This window comes from Styela clava, chromosome 14 (genome assembly GCF_964204865.1).
Source record: "Styela clava chromosome 14, kaStyClav1.hap1.2, whole genome shotgun sequence".
Classification (NCBI taxonomy): Eukaryota; Metazoa; Chordata; class Ascidiacea; order Stolidobranchia; family Styelidae; genus Styela; species Styela clava.
In genome coordinates this window covers 9812547-9829727 of record NC_135263.1, presented here as the reverse complement: position 1 = coordinate 9829727, position 17181 = coordinate 9812547, and the positions used below count along the sequence as shown (strand labels likewise).

The window sequence follows — 17181 nt, the reverse complement described above, 5'->3', positions numbered from 1 at the left end:
CTAATTTCGAACCTGACAGGGATAAAACAATATTTGGTAATTTATTTCTTCGTTTTTTTTGTTTTATTACGCGCCTTGATGAATTTTAAAATAATTTATATAGATATGTGTGAAAAAGTCTGAAATTATGAGTAGCTCTACCTTTTCAGAAAATTTCACAATATGGCTCTGGACAAAGCCTAAGGCAAATATGCAATTTACTATGGTATCAAGATTAAATTTGTACAGCAGGTAATATATTTTATTTGTATGGACATTTACTCCAAATGCTGTTCTTTAGTCCTATCAGATTTTAAGGTCAGAATGTTTTTCTTTTACCCAATATCAGCTAATCGCTGCCAGCGTACAAACAGCTGCTGATAAATGATAAAAAAAAAGTGCTGCTATTATTTGGGAGGACCTGAATCTTTCTGGTTGTTATCAGCCCCTTTTATTACACAATGGGTGAGGTGGGGGGTGAGGTGCTTAGAACATGAGCTGTGTAATTTATGATACTTAAAGAAGTCATAACTTTGTCGATAGTATTAATACCTGATATACTTCTTTTCCCAGTCTCCTCTCTTTTTCCTTTGCCTTTTTTCTTTTTTGCATTCTCTTCTTCTTTTAATTTATCTTCAAGCATTTGCATTTTCTCCATTTCAATTCTTTCTCTTTCCAATCTCTCTTCCTCGTCTCTAAAATTGCATACAAATCATGTTTAAATCACACTAACATATATGAATTATCCATTGCTCACACTCGATTGTGTTCGATATCAGTCACATACAAACCTTTGCCTTATTTTCTCTCGTTTTGCTTCCAGTCGCAGTTGATCGATCTCTTCTTTTTTTTCATCAGGTAAAGCATCATACTCATCTTCATCCATTTCCTCAAGAACTCTTCTCTCTTCCTCCTCTCGGAGCTGCATTGCTTTCACTGAATAAACACAGTAATTATTACTGAAAACATCTGTATCTAAACATTTTTTTCTGAAAAGTTAAAAATAGTACACACAAATATTTAATGGAGAGCAGCCAAAACCTCTAATGGCAAGCAAAGAACGATTTGACGTCCTACAACATACAAAGAATCAAGCAGAAAAAACTCAGAGGCTCGAGCTCAACAATGGGCGCTCCAGAAGTATGTGTACCAATATGGAGGTACCTGATTTTGTTACCTACTTTACATTAATTTGTATAAAAGGACTGAAACATATGGGCAGTGGGTATATTCACTTGGCTAACACAGACAGTCCCTGAACTCGTAATAGAACTAAAATAAGGAAAATCGGAATAAAATTATGGCCTAACTCCAACCTGGTACAGATACTATGGGAGTACCGTGATGAACAAATTAAAAATAAATTTTTTTTTTAAGAATTTGTGAATCTAATAGCCTGTTTCCTAGAATGAAAAATATTCTAAATTGATTGTGTTATAAAAACTTGTATCCCATTCATTTACTAAACAGATAGATTGAATCAAAATCCATTCATCTGAAACAAAACAACTGGTTAACTATGCTCATATTTGATGTAGACAAGACTAATTTGAAAACAACACAAAATTCCTACCTTCATCATTTTCTTTAGCTCTTTGTTTTGCTTTAACCGTGGCATAATCCAGTTTTTGAGTCACAAAGTAGATATGTTTTCTGTTATTGATGGCTTTCAACAATAATAAAGTCGTTGCTTGTTGATTTGCACTGAACAATGTTTCTAATCCATCAAATATGACGCCATGATGACAATCATTAAGCTAGAAAAAAATAACTAATTTGAAAAAAATCATCAATTTTAGTCTAAATACATTGAAATTATGCACGCAGGACTAAAAATATATTTAGATTCTAGAATGTCTAACTAGAAAGCTATCCTCATATTTGACCCAACTTGGTAATGGAACAAAGAATATGTTGGAAATACAAGTAAAATATTTTTATCAACTTTCCTCTACCTCAAATAAATACATAATCCTATCCATATATTTATAGATAGCAGAGTTAGAAATATTTTAAAAATTTAAATATTTACAATGAAAATATAATCATATAAATAAGTTTAATTTAAAAGTCATTTTTGAAAAATAATTTTGCAATCAAACAGATGTTTCCAATTTTTCTCTTTTTTAAATGTTCAATTTGTGATTCTGACTATATTCCTGAATTCTTTGCTCAATATCATTATTTAAAAATGAAAAAAATAAGTTTTATATTAATGCAAGTAAAAAAAAATTTGGAAAGATTTCTTAATTCAAAGGTAACACTAATTAATAATTTACTATGCCAAAAACAACACAAAGATAACATGAACCATATAATGTTAAAACCGGTAAAATATGTAGGAACAAAATTATTTCTAAATCATGTGAAACAAAGAATCCATCCAATTGCTCCTGAATTCCCAGGCTCACACTTTTACACAACTTTTACACACAGAAAAATTTTTTTTTTTTACCTGCAATCTTTCCTCGAGTATTTCTATGAGTAACTCCTCAGGTAGAACACAGCTAATCAATCCTTCTTCACCAGCAACAGATGCGGATACACTCAATCTTCGAGCAATGGGAGCAGCAAACGGAGGTGGACTACTTGCACCCTAGGAATGACAGAAAAAAATTACACTTCATAAAAGCAAAAAAAATGGGCGCTCCCGTAGTATGTGTACCAGGTTAGGGTTAGGCCATAATCTTATTCCAGTTTTTCTCATTTTAGTTCTATTACGAGTTCGAGGACTGTTTGTGTTGGCCAAGTGAATATCCCCCTGCAAGTAGGCGAACAAAATTTGTTACCTCCATATAGGTACACATACTTCTGAAACGCCAAAAAATGTCCTATAGATTACAGCTTTATAAAGTATCACCAAGCTAGGTGAAAAGCATGGTCAATCAATTACAAAGAATTCTGATACTATTTAACCACTTACCAGAAAAAAAAACAGTGACTGTTTGTCATTGCTGATTCATCAGTTACCAACGTCCATGCATTTGGAACATTTACCTGTTTTACAACTGTATATACTAAGCTATGTTGGCAACTTCCTTTCAATGAATTTTTCTTGAACACCAACCAAATGATATATTATTATAACTATGTACGATATGACAACCTGCTGGTCATTGGTGACACATTGAACAAACCACCCATGGTTATGTAACTAAAATGATTACGGTAAATGGTTAGCAATTTCCACACTAACCTGGACTATTAAACTGCAGTAGTTGACAATATCATTACATGATCTTATTTGCTTTCCATTCCTTGGGACAAGGAACAGGTTTAACTTTGCCCATAAGTCATCTTCAATTTCGAATTTTATTTTTACAAGCAAATAGGGTGGGAGATAACTTCGATGACCTTATGGTTGTATCGCACCCTCCTGCCCATACCAAAACACTTTTATTGCTGTCCCTTTTTTATTGTATTGATGACTGTATTTTTGCTTGACAAAATAATAAATCTCTACCGAAATGCTAACTTACATGGGATCCAGTATGATCAGAGGCCGCACCTCCAGGCGCTCCTCCTTTTCCTCCCATTGTACTTCCTTGCTGTTTGCTGATGACGCTTGCTTTCTTTGTTGAAATTACAGACGCAGCACCATGTTTTCCTTCTGTAACACCTCCTGTATGAGCAGTAACAGCCTCGACGCTGAGTCCGCCTGTCACTGTTCCAGCCTCTGTTCCATCTTCATCTTTTTGTCCTTTCGCTGTTTGAGCACAAAGTTCTCTTGCTCGGAGACCAGCCTATAAAAATTAAAAACATGCCACCAGAGATAATGATTTTTATTAATTACTGAAATACCCGAATAATAAATTAATATTATCATACGGAAGAGCGTAAATAAAAAGGGGGTGAAAAGAGAAGGGGTAATATTTGAGAATATAAAAAGAAGAAAGGGAAATCTGATCAAACAATTGAAAGCGTCATCCGACTCCCGACTCGAATTCCTCACAGAGTTATATCTCACTGGTAGTTAGTTGAGTATGAGTTATTTCATTCGGATGAATAGAGTCTTTGATGAGTGGTGGGTCGAGTCAATGACTCAAGCTTTCCTCGACAATGGTGCAGACTAAATCTCAATGCAAAATTTTTTTAATATTTTCAGATTAAACAATTTGTCATGAGACATCTCAAATTTGTAAAGCAACTGAACTACAACTAAAGACTTTGTTATATTATTATTTCAATATGCAACCTCAAAAGATGATTGTCAGAATTACATATATATTTAACTAATTAATAAAATCAGTATACAGCCTCTCACAACCTCATTTTACCTTCGATAGCTTAGCTGTTAGTTTAGCTGATTCGATGAGAGTCAATGTCCTTTCTGAAACTGACTGATGGACTGTCTGCATTTTCATGTATTCAGCTGCAGCTTTACCAGTCTGAATTGAACTTCATCGTTATTAATTTCTCAGTTTTTAAAGTCCAGCAATTAAAGATAATTAATCTGTTAGCTGTGAGAGACTTGACTCACTTACTTTCACTTACTCACACTCACTCTTTATGCCTCATTAAATTGTCTTGAAAAAGAGATCGATTTAATTTATTTGTTGAACCTTGACTCACTCACAATAACTCATTATGCCTTATTACCAATCTCTTGAGAGAAAGATCGACTGAATATATCCTGTTAGGCCTTACCAACTTATTTATTCTTACCTACTCACACTAACTCATTATGGGGCATTACTACTAAATTTTTCATTTCCTATTGAGCTAAGACTCAGATATCCACTCTCCCTTACTCACACTAACTTATTATGCCTCATTACCCCTCCCTTGTGGAAAAGATCTTTGTAAAATCTTTTCTGGTAGACCTAAACTCACTAACTCTTACCATACTCAATCACTCGTTGTGTCTCACTATCACTCTCTTGAAAGTAAGATCAACTAAATACCTTTTGCTAGACCTAACATGCTCACTTTTACGTATTCATACTCACTCATAAAGCCTCATTATTACGCTTTTGTAGGAATAATTACCAAGATCTTCTTTGTTAAACTTCGAGTCACTTACTCACTCATACTTACTCACATTCAACCATGCCTCTTTACTACTATCTTGAGGGAAATATCAACTAAATATTTTCTGTTAGACCTTGACTGCCACGCTCTTACTTACTCACACTCACTCATTAAGCCTCAATACCACTTACTTCCTTGAAGAAAAAATCAACTACCGGTATATCTTTTGTGTTAAAGCTTGATACCCTCACCAACTCTTACTTACTCACACTCACTCTCTTCCCCATAGAAATACTGGTACATTGAATTTTTTTTTCATCTCATCTACGAAATTATTTTTCTATACAGGCTAGGTATGGTTTTAGTCTTTTATGCAAATGAGAAAATATATAAAACAATAATAAATACCCGACTATTTCCGTTAGAAATGGCATCCATAACAACACCATCAATTGTTAATCTGGCTGCTCCATATGACTTTGCAAGCATAACAGCTGTATTTGTTTTACCTGTAAGAATACAAAAAAGGTTATAGCATTTTTTTTAAATTTGGGATGTTTCTCTGACTACATTATGTCCAAACAAAACACGAAAAATTATAAACTATATAATAACATTTTTGGAATTTGGTCATTTTTCCTCATTATTATAAGTAAGGCATGGCTTGGTATTGGTGTACAAACTCTTTTCCATCAACATAATACTGCATTAATTGACGGCAAGACAATATATATCTATTGTCAGACAACTCCTAACTGAAAATTCACTGAAATAGAATATAACTCACCAGACATAGGTGGTCCATGAATAATGACAGCAATTCCACGTCTATTTCTTGCAGCTCTACCATCAGGAGTTAAATCAATGCCAAGGTGGCGTGCAATAGCAGCTGATACAGGTGTTATTTCTAATTCTCCAACACCAATGCTACTGGCTGTAAAACAGAAAAGTATTATAATTTTTCATTACCTTCTTAACACCGTAACGCAGAGCACTACTAGATTCAGAATTTTTTTAATTAGGAATATTAATAAAATTCTGTATAAACTAGACTGCAATGCGTTGGCATAGCAGGTTACAAATCTCAAGTTCATATTCCATCCACATCACCTCACCCATGATGTAATAAATTGGGTAGGCAGCAATGCCAAACCAAAAAAAATTCGGTTGTTGCAAAAATGGTAGATTGTTCGGAGTGGAATATGAAAATAAAAAAATAAGCAACTTCAGAAAATATTTTCAAAAAATTGAAAAATGCGAGTTTATGTTTAAAATGACGTTGATGACAGTTGGAAAAACGATTTTGATGTAGCGAATTATAAAGACTTGAAAGTTTGTTCAGATTAAACTAGACTTGATAAAATTCAAAAACCTAATTTACCTTTATCTTCATCTTGTTTGGTCTCAGCATCTTCTTTACCTTGAACTGAAGTTGTTGTCTTCTTATCGCTTGTATGCGGAGAAGCAGCTCCATCCTGAATGCAATATATTTTGTTGTTGTACAAAATCTATCATTTTGTTAAATAAACATGAAGAAATTGTTGTTGGTTAGATAAGGCATTATACAACATGCCCAATCAATGTTGGGCGGCATAAGAAGCATCAGAAGGTATGACTCATGTAAGCCTGACTAAACCATGGTCATGTATCTTGAACTGGTTTGCTTATGTATATATAGCTAGCAAAGGAACAAAAGGTTGTGGCATCACACAAAATTAAGCCATCTTATCAGCTTTCTCCTCCTCTGGTTACATATGAAATGCTATGATCCTCAGACGCATTTCAAACCAGTTAACTATTTTTTTTCCAGAATCGGGAATGTGAACAGAAACAAGTTATAGTTTGCAGTATGGCATAACTGTTTTTCACAGCTTTCAACTTTCTCAGGATACATATACAATTCTAAACCTATTATGTCACTTTTCAAATTTATATATGCAACTGATACGAAATTATTCAAGAGTTCAGCGGACCCTTAGGAATTACAAATCAGTTATAAATAAAATAGCATTTTTTTAGTTCTCCATCAATGACGATTACCTGTCGTTCTTCATCGTGTTTTTGTTCGACACCAAGATCAGTTGCAGAAACCACAGATTCTTCAGGTTGTAAGACATCTCTTGATGCTGTACCTTGTCTTAGTTTTGCAGATCCAGAAACTCTAGATTGAGTCTCTCCTGCTTCGAATCCCTCCTCAGCCAAGTCCTCTCCTTAAGCAGAAATGTAACTTTGATGAAATTTTAGAGAAATAATGATTTTACTGTTCAAAAAAGACTCAGAAATGATGTTAATCTTCTTAATCTGAATTTCTGAAAATAATTTTTCATAATATTGCTAATTTTGATACCTGGACAATAGCCATCATCAGCCCACACCTCTAACCTAGTGAATATGCACCTATTTTAGTCTATCTAAAGTAAACTGAGTATTTCATTACATTTAAAGGCTTATTTGTGTAAAGTTTTTTACAGATGTAAATTAACTGTATAAGCTCCAGTGCAGCAGTAAGTGTCTCACAATGAATTCTGTAACGTGAAGAATATGATCGTGAAAACAGCCGTTTTGTTTCTAAAATCCAGTGAAGCGCCGCGTGCCGGATTATTTTACTCCTACCGACACCTGCTCTAATGGTTAAAGCATTGAACATAAGTATGTTGGAATTGCAGATTAAGAATCATGCACTCAAACACATACCCCCTCATCCAACAAAGAATAAATTAGGCAGGTAAAGGCAAAATGAAAATCCGAATTCCCAAACTCAATACCACTCATTAAAATTTTTTATATACTTTACCTTCAACAGCATCAACATCTTGTGGTTTCATTTCCTCTCCCTCACCAAGAGTAATTTTGTGATCAGAGTAAAAAGAGAGTAGTTCAGGAGGAAGTTCATCTCCTGGTAATCTTGGGGGAAGCAAGATGTTCCCATTGTCATCATAACCTTTCATCATTCGCAGAATCTAAAGATACAAAAATTGGAAATAATAATCACACAAAATTAAAAAATGGTAACATTTTATGATTCTGGAACTATTGCTTGGTTCATAAAAGTGTCTGAAAATCATTATGTCCCCCATTTTCCTCACACTTGACATACTTGTACCACATGTACCTATTGTATAAACCCCACCTCATATGCTTATTATATTTATTGTAACGTGAGCTAGGATGGCATAGGATTCACATATTTATCCTGGGGGAGACGAAAGACGATGAAAGAGAAAAATGACATGAGTATGAGATAGGTGGGTAAATATTGAGCAATATGGAAAAATACACTCTAGTAAAATAAGAGAGCAATGTTTAAAACATGGACACGAAGGTTATGTAACGGCACTGGTAGAGTAGGGCCAGAGAGTATTGATTTTGCAGAAAACATCAATAGAAAAACAATCCTGATGCGTTCGAGAAATATTGAATAATTTAATCTTCCCATTTAATCAAAATAAAACAGCCAAATTTTGTGAAATATCAGGTCCGAAAGGACTCAATAAGAGTATTTAATATGATCTAAAGATATACTTCATTCCGAAAAAGGAATATTTCATTTATTCAGTTTTAATATTATACCAAAAACGGTAGTTTCGAGTCTAATAGGAAAAAAGAATCAGTTTACTGCATAATCAAGTCAAGTAATACCTTTTCTTCCATTAAATATTGTTTATCGAAATCCAGTGAATAGACTTCAATTGGAAATAAGGTTGGGTTCGATACTGCCACATCAACCTCATCTCCGACACCATGAGGTAAGATCGGGCCATATGTGACAAGAGTGTGAGAAAACTCAAGTCGAGGCTCTTGTCCCTCTCCGTTGACAATAATAGACAGACGAGCGGTAGACTGAGCAATTCTAACAACTAGCCTTTGAGAGTAAACTTTCTGAAAAACAAAACTTACTATGTAAAGCCTGTAATAGATAATTTTTTGTAAATTCATTATTATCACAAAAAAAAGATTGCCCATTTACAACTTTTAAGTCATATGTTTGAGCCAATAGACAATAAGTTTATTTCGTCGTGCAAGAAATCACAACACAAATTCAAAATATGAAAAAGTAATTATGGTCGCGAAGGACCAGAGATGGTCATCATAAGTCTGCGACACCGAGCCCCATTTAAGTTTTGACAACTTACTTGAATTGCTGTCATGAGTGTTTGTCGTGTGTGTTACCATACATGAATACATATGAACAATACATTTGAATTTATTTTTATTGATATTAAAGTTGGAGGCGAAGTCATTTTTTCAAATTTCAAGAGCCAAAGTTGAAATTTCTAATTTTTTGAACACAGGAGTTTCAGACATTCAATGGTAGTAATCAAAGATAACTTACCAATGGAACCTAAAAAGCATTTGGTTGACTAAGCTCATTTAACAGACGAAGAGACCTGAAGTCAGATTAAAATTTTCGTCAACCAGAATTCGAGAGGCATTCTTAAAGTCAAAGCTAGGTTATGATTTTAAAACCCAATCATTTTGAGCCCTCTGAGGTCATCAACATATACTACCTCAACGTACATTCAAGTAACACTCAGTGGAATAAAGTTGATCTATCAAAATCGTTAGCCTGTTAAGATAGAAGTACAATACCTCTTCTGTTGGCATAAATTTGATTTGTACATTCATTCTTTGTCCGGGAGCAAGAGAACCTCGAGCAGGCATCATCTCAAAATGTGCAGCTTTAGGTTTCATTTCTTTTCTGAATTTTCTTCGTAAATGCATCGGTACATGTTTGTCAAGCTAAATAAGGAAACGATAACTAATTTGACCTTGTAAACAAAATCCTCAATAATTTGATAAGATGCGTTAGTAGTCAAGCAAGCACATTAACTTAAAATTGTTTGTGTTTTTATAGATTAGAGGAAATTTTTCTTATTTATTTCAGACGAGAGAAAAGTTGATAATTAACTTCAGATTAAGGCAAACCACCGCCTCTTGTCCAGTTAACAGTAAATGTAGTCTGTGTGATGAAATTGAATTAGTGCCACCTAATGTGAACAATATAGGATCATTGCCAAGCGATCTGAAGATGTTAATAGTCGTGTGGCAAAGCGCATTTTGTGTCATTTGGTTAGCATGCATCCAGGTTGCTACATCTAGTGAACTGTTGTCAGTTGTGCTTTTGTATTTTATTGTTCATTGTATGTTATTGTTCAATCCCTCCACATCTGAGTGTTTATACGGCGTCCTAAGCCAGGCATAAGGGTAAAAATGGACCAAAAATGGCAATACCTTGTCATTTCTCTGTGCAGGATTCAGTGACGTCCATTCACATCTGACTTGTTTATGGTTATGTATTTGAACAGTGATAACTTTACATTGTCCACATTGTACTTTAGCAAACTCAACAATATCAGTGTTAATTTCAAGTTCAGGTACAGTAACATGAGCTTGCAGTCTCATACAGATTTGAGGACCTCCAACAATCTGAAAATTAGGTATAATGACATGAAAATTGGTTGCAGGAAAATTATAATAATGGAAAAAAAAATTTGATTCGAATTATCTTTTTTTCAGGCCTGCGGTGGCGAGCGTATTCCTTACACTTAGCATGATGAGCCACACTGCCACGCCAACTACGGGAGTACCCTTTTATGACTCATGTGAATGTTAAGCAATTTTACTGAATTTCGGTCTTGTGTGTTTTATGTGTCGTGATTTTTCTGTACCATGTTGAAGGTAAGAATAAATTATCATATCTATCTATATGAATAATACCATTTATTCGTTTCAGATGCAAACCAAAATGATGAATAGTCCACAAGTTTAAGGTGAAAAAAGTAGATAATGTTACTTACATTGACAGGAACAACAGCTTCTACTGGACCCAATCCAAGGTTAGCTCCTCTAGGGTCGAAGGTTACTTTAAAATCAATGGTTTCATGCTGTGGATATCCTGGTAGTTGCTTCACTCGATCCAGTTCAACATTGAATCCTGAAAATATGAAATTCATCATAAAAATGATATTGATAGAAGAATTTTAAATGATTTCCATGGGACGTAGTGTTTTTCAACGACATGGAGATAAATAAATAAATAACAGATTCAATGGAGAAGTCCAATTGATTTCTGGATAAATCGATGCTGCAAAAACGTATGCAATAGCTGAATATCGTTGCTGAACAAAATTTAACAAAAAAAATTCACAGAATTTCTTTAACGAAATTTATCTTTGGAACCTGCCAATATTGATAATGAAAATTTTCAATTTTGTAATTAATATGATTTCAGTTTTGAATTGTAAAATCAATACATATACAATTTCAAACACACAAAAGTGAAAATAAATAAAAACCTGAGTGCCAAAGACTGCTTCTATCAGTTGAGAACGATACAGGAAAATGTGAAGTGTTTGAAGCTCGAACAATATGTGATCGAACATTCCCAAGTATAACATAGCCAAAATCGAGTAGATAGTCAGTCAATCGAATTCTAAAACCAAATCCAACAAGTGTTGTCACTTCTCAAGAATAGATGTTTTAAATGAAGATCATATTTCAGAAAACTTTCAGCATTGCCTACCTTATTTACCGCAAGAGAATGAATTCAAACTCAAAATTTTAAACCTGCAATGTCAACATAGCTGAGAATAATGATTTGACTACTTGGCCATCAATTGTGCCTAGTTTTCCACTGAAATAGTATAGTGAATGGAAAGCGCTCGTATTCTCACACAGGAAAAAGCTCCAATTATATTTTATTCACGAGAGCCATATCTCAAAATTATAAAGTTAGGAATACACTTGCCATCACTTTGTTTTGCATTGTGTATATTATGGCATAAATGTAAAATCCTATTCTACCCTAGTTACTTTCACACCTGACGTGAAGTGTCTGATAGTTCGAGAGGTTAGGGTTTGCAATAGGATTATGCCATCTTATAAACTTTTCCCTCTGTGAAAATCAACATTCTTATTAAATACCTTGGGAATTTTCTTTTCTTTCTATTTGCTTGATCAGTAGTGCCAGCAGAAGGTTCTAACATTATCGGAGCATCGTTGAAAAATCTTTGATTTTCTCCAGCAAATTCTTTCATCAGAAGTCGTTCAGCTTCCATTTGTACATCTAACTCTGATGGCATTTCCTAGAACAGCAGAAATGAAAAAACATTGGTCGTGATCAAAATTATGGTAGCATATTATAGCATTATTGGGTTATGCATTTACATTTATTCCATAGCTTATACAACTTCTGAAAATTAATATTATTGAAGACCAAAATGTGGATGCTGCGCTCCTGACAACAGAAGCTAAGTGTAAGCAACAGTACATTATTATTTAAAATTCTCTTGCATTTTTAAGAACTTTATTACGAGACTTATCATATAACTTTTTTCTATGAACAGGGATCTGCACAAGCAGCAATCAGAATCATACCGATTCGGCATTCTCTACCATATTTATTACACCCTGAGTGAAGTGGTTAGCATGGGTTTAAAACCCAGGATGTTAACCTGTCATGCCATGATAGTTAAGTCTATTGCTTTACCCAATAGGCCAAAAGATAAAGTGTAAAAATCTTACATGATCAATAACTGGAAACTGATTCCCATCTTCAATATTTTTCTGTGGAGCTGAAATGGATGTTGTGCTTTCATGAGCTGATCCTGAAATGTAAAAATAGATTCTCACCATTCATTTCAAAATTTTATCCAAATATTTATTATCTTATCATTTTTTTGATACAAAGATAAGTTTCATTTTACCTCTATAGGAGAAGAAAAGTGGAGGACTGGAAAACGTTAGCCCCTCATTCGGCAGGATATAAAATAGCTCTCAAGTTGATCATTTTGTATGTATGGATGCAGATTATGGCAGAAATCCATATTATTATTCAAATATTTATTATTACTTTAATACTTGTTTATGCACTTATTATAAACTACTCAAATTGTACAAAAAAGGAACAATTGCATACAAAACAAAATAATAACACAAAACATGCTTTTAAAACAAATTTTAATGAAAATATTATGCATGCCTGTGCATTATAATGGAGAATGAAGTAATGCTAATTTTAATTTCAGTATCTCTTGGCATTCAGGTAGTTGCCCGCAACTTTTCTGAGTGACAAGACCTCTTGATTAGAGCAAATTCTCACAAAAAATTAAAAGATAGTAAAACAATTAACAAATACTATTATACCTTGAATTCTGTTTTTTGTTTCATTTTCCAGAGTTTCTCGAGCTTCTTTTACGAGCGAGAAGAATCTTTCATTTTGTTCATAAAATCGAGGAAGGTCCAAAGCTAATCGGGGAAAAACTCCCTCCCCGTGTAAATTGATTATAGTCGGTTCAAAGTGAGCAACTTGAATCTAAGAATGGAAATTATTATTTTAAGTAAAAATTTTTTTGTTTTGAAATACAGTTCAAATGTTCCTAAAGTCATTTTAGGAACCCAAATGATTAAAGTACTGTTAATAAATAAGGGAGAATCCTATATGCCTAAGTATCCAGATAAAGATTTAAGTATTATCGTTTATAAGTAACATAACTGACAAACATACCTCAAAAGATTTATGAAACTTTTCTGGTATTCCTGGCAAATAATAAACCTTGATTACAGCTTCGCTGAAAGCTTCAACATGTCCAGTGCTAGGAACAACTACAGGTAGACCAGGTACTGGATTTTCCGCAGTACCGAACGATTCCAAATCCAATGTTGCAAAGTCAAATCCAACTCGACCAGGATTCTCAAGTTTTAATTCATCCATCGCTACTTGGTCAAACATCTGTAATAAGGAAAATAAAATTTTTCGTTAGTTTTTCCATTTCTTACTTGGAACATGGCTCTGCATAAGCAGCCACTGACTATGTAAGTAGATAAAGTAGTTTCGAAAAAATCGCAATCTGTTCAGTACGATAACGTCTACTCATTTACTCATGCACATGCAAAATCTGGAGCAGATTCAATCTCGCTTTTGTGAGATATCGCGTGCCTCTAACAGACAAACAGACAAATACCTATCAACATACTTACTGATTAAAATCGATAAGTAATAACTATAAAGTGCAATATGTTTTATTTAAACCTAAATAGCATGTGATGGTATAAAATTCCAAATACTTAAAAGCATAGTGATACCATGCTTATCTAGACCCTTGTTTAGAGTGAAGGTTGTTAATAATACCATAACCAAAATATCTACCGATTCTAGAAATTCAGACTCATTTTGATTATTCAGACTATATATTAATCTTAATAAAGCATTGGGTATATAACTCTTCATGATTTTTTAAATTATATTCTATGTCAGGGCTCTTCAAACTGGGGTCCTGGAAGGGCTCAGTGGGGTCACGATTAAAGCATTTTCGACAATAACTCATGTTAAAACAAACTATCGATCAAATTTAAATTATTTAGAACCAGTACGAAAAACCACAATCATCGAATTAGAGGAAATATTCAATCTTTTTTTTGCGATAATATGCAAGCACATCGGTCTTATTAATGCTCTTATTACTTATCGATCTCGGTCGGTAAGTATGTTGATACATACTTTTCTGTTTGTTTCACTTTCGTATGTTACGCAATATTTCGCGAAATCGAGGTCTGCTCCAAATTTTGCATGTGCATTCATTATATCTCGGACCAGAAGCCAATTGATTTTGGATGTATTATGTTGTATAATAAGCCAGGTATTAATTGATTAGTGATGGGACACATGGGGTCGCTATTGAGTCAGAGCGAAGAGAACATGCGAAAGATCGATAAGTCGGCGGTCTCCGATCGCTATCTAATTAATATCTCACTAAATTGCTAATTTTATTTTTTTTTTTCGAATTCTCGCTATATTATTAAATTTCACTTTAATTTATGGTCCTGAATGTTACAAAAAAATTTGGCTGTGTCAAGTGGATCGTGATGAAAAAAGTTTGAAGAACACTGTTCTATGTCACAAAAATATTTATGACTAATTTGGAAATTCGATCCCATGTGTAAGTCTTGTGTGTCATTTTTGTACATAAATGATCTTATTTTACTTTTAAATAACATTATTGCTCAGGCAATGATTAAACAAAACAAAAAGACTGTCAAAGATTAAAAATACTATATGTGTTTATGTTAAATAAAGCCATCCAAACTTAAATAAATAACATAATTTTTACCTGTTTTCCATATTTAATTTCACAAGCATCAAATCTATATTCAATGAGAGATGCTTCTCCTTTCAATGACAAGTCATATTCAGGCCCACCGTTGACATAACAAACAGCCCTAAAAATAAAATTAAGAGTAGAATTAAGTTTTTGAAAGTTCTTAATGAGCCTTTTTGTTAACCAATTTTTTTACTTTTTCAATCGGTGAAGATTTAAGTTGAAATTTATTTCAAAAAGTATTTAGAAAGTTGAATGAATCAATACTGGCATTAAAAATGTTCTCAAAATTAATTGTATCTTTTTTAAATGAGAATAAGAGCCCAAAAAACAAAAATAAAAGCACCCAAGAATTTTTAAAAGTCAATATACCATGCAAGAATGATAACACACAATCTTATTTACTAACTTTGCAAATGAGCTGACATCAGCATGTCCATAAAAAGTGAAAGTCACTCTCTGAGTTTCTCCTGGATCCAGAGTTCCATAGATTGGTAAAATATCGAATATCTGAATTAGAAAACAGGTTGTTTAACATAGAAAAGATGTATAAGAAATTATTAATGGGAAAGACGTTTCGAAAAATTTGCAATTGAATATTCATTTAGACACAAAAACGTATGAAAACCTATTATGGTGTCGAATTTATTCACCTCAGTAGCAACATATACCAGTAAACTGTCAGCACTGCAATAACCCTAACTGTGCCCGAATGTTCTGTAAATCCACTTTTATTTTTATATTATTATTTTCGAACATTTCTCAAGGCAAATGTAAAACAAACTCAAATCGTCTTGTGGTCGAAAAGTCTGTGCTGTGAAAAATACGTGGGTCGAAAAATCTGTGTAAACATTGATTGCATACATACCTCTTCTACACCACTTGGTAAATGTATTGCTCCTGGGGTTAGCCAAGGTAGAATGGGAAGACCAGCAGCATTCATGCTTGCTGAATGAGAAGGTTGATGCTTTGAAGACATTCTGCTGACAGATCTCTTTAATTCTTCCATTTCTTCAGATTCAATTTGAACTTGTTCTTCGTGCTGTTGATGTAAATGGGAATGCAGGAAATCATCGTCTTCTTTAGACCAATCTAGACTTAAATGAAGTTCTCCAGAATCCTGAAACCGGGAGGTGAAAAGGGAGATGTCAAATGCTGTATTCTTTATTTCACTCTAAATTAGAGTGCAGAATGATGAAAGTATTGACTAGACCAGGGGTTCTCAACCAAGGGTAAATTTGACCTTCCTTGGGAGTAAACTTTGTTAAAAAGGTAGGAAGATAGGTCAGACCAGTGGTTCTCAATTGGGCCTGAATGTCAATTAGACTTGGAGGTAAATTTTACGAGCAAAAAAAAAATTCACACTTCACAATAAGCATTTACTCACATTAATATATATCAGTGGTTGTGTGTGTGTGTGTGTGTGTGAATCAATTTATCACTTTTAGGTGGATGAACAATTACCCCTTATTTTGGCAGAATTTTCCAACTCAAATTCTGTATGTTATGAACCTTACCTAAAAATTTGTTTGCTCTCCCGATTTCAAAATCAGTTTATAATAATTTGTTTTTTAACAATTACTTTATCATATGTTATGCTGATTATGGAGTCAAAATAAACTTAGACATAAATACACTACACGATCAGATTCTTTCCCAAGGGTTTGAAACGGCAAACCCACACAAGATAATCAGCATTGTGATGCGAGTATGATTTTGAAAAAAAGATGATCAAAAAAATATACTGGACCTGGATAGCCATAGCAACTGCTTCTTCATCTTGTTCATCTCCATCTTCTGTCTGATTATTATTCTCATCATCTTCTTGAGCACGATTCTCAATGCTTGCTTCTTCATTTTGTTGTCCATCTCCTTGAGCAGATTCCTCCTCACCATCTTGTTGGCTTCTATCTACTCCAGATGAGGGTCTAACAACACTCTAAATATAGAATTCAAAAATGGAATGCATGTTTCCTCAAAAATAAAAAATTAAAATTCATTTATTGTGTCTCTAAAATTATGTTCAAGAATTGGGTAGCAGTTATGCACATATGATCTTGAGAATTGAATTATGTGAATGTCAGTATATAGACAGACATTGCGGCAAAGACAATATTCTAAATGTGGCAAATAT

The 17181-nt window shown here is 33.6% G+C and overlaps 1 protein-coding gene across 2 annotated transcripts in view; it reads right to left on the bottom strand.

Moving 5' to 3' along the window:
* Positions 1–17181, bottom strand: part of LOC120341339 (hydrocephalus-inducing protein homolog) — an 87575-nt gene that overhangs the window by 54854 nt on the left and 15540 nt on the right. Inside the window, exons 24-47 of one of the 2 annotated variants that reach the window (XM_078119678.1) lie at positions 16798–16986; positions 15916–16167; positions 15457–15557; positions 15060–15168; positions 13457–13681; positions 13096–13264; positions 12475–12557; positions 11875–12035; positions 11247–11383; positions 10749–10885; positions 10183–10377; positions 9541–9690; positions 8590–8829; positions 7745–7910; positions 6991–7160; positions 6332–6425; positions 5738–5884; positions 5359–5459; positions 4257–4367; positions 3459–3722; positions 2435–2575; positions 1553–1736; positions 771–915; positions 532–674 (exon numbers count right to left, since the gene is read on the bottom strand). In XM_078119678.1, the coding sequence (XP_077975804.1) occupies positions 532–674; positions 771–915; positions 1553–1736; positions 2435–2575; positions 3459–3722; positions 4257–4367; positions 5359–5459; positions 5738–5884; positions 6332–6425; positions 6991–7160; positions 7745–7910; positions 8590–8829; positions 9541–9690; positions 10183–10377; positions 10749–10885; positions 11247–11383; positions 11875–12035; positions 12475–12557; positions 13096–13264; positions 13457–13681; positions 15060–15168; positions 15457–15557; positions 15916–16167; positions 16798–16986 (3814 nt within the window). The remainder of the gene's footprint in view (positions 1–531; positions 675–770; positions 916–1552; positions 1737–2434; positions 2576–3458; positions 3723–4256; positions 4368–5358; positions 5460–5737; positions 5885–6331; positions 6426–6990; positions 7161–7744; positions 7911–8589; positions 8830–9540; positions 9691–10182; positions 10378–10748; positions 10886–11246; positions 11384–11874; positions 12036–12474; positions 12558–13095; positions 13265–13456; positions 13682–15059; positions 15169–15456; positions 15558–15915; positions 16168–16797; positions 16987–17181) is intronic. The other variant, XM_078119679.1, reaches the window with a different exon arrangement.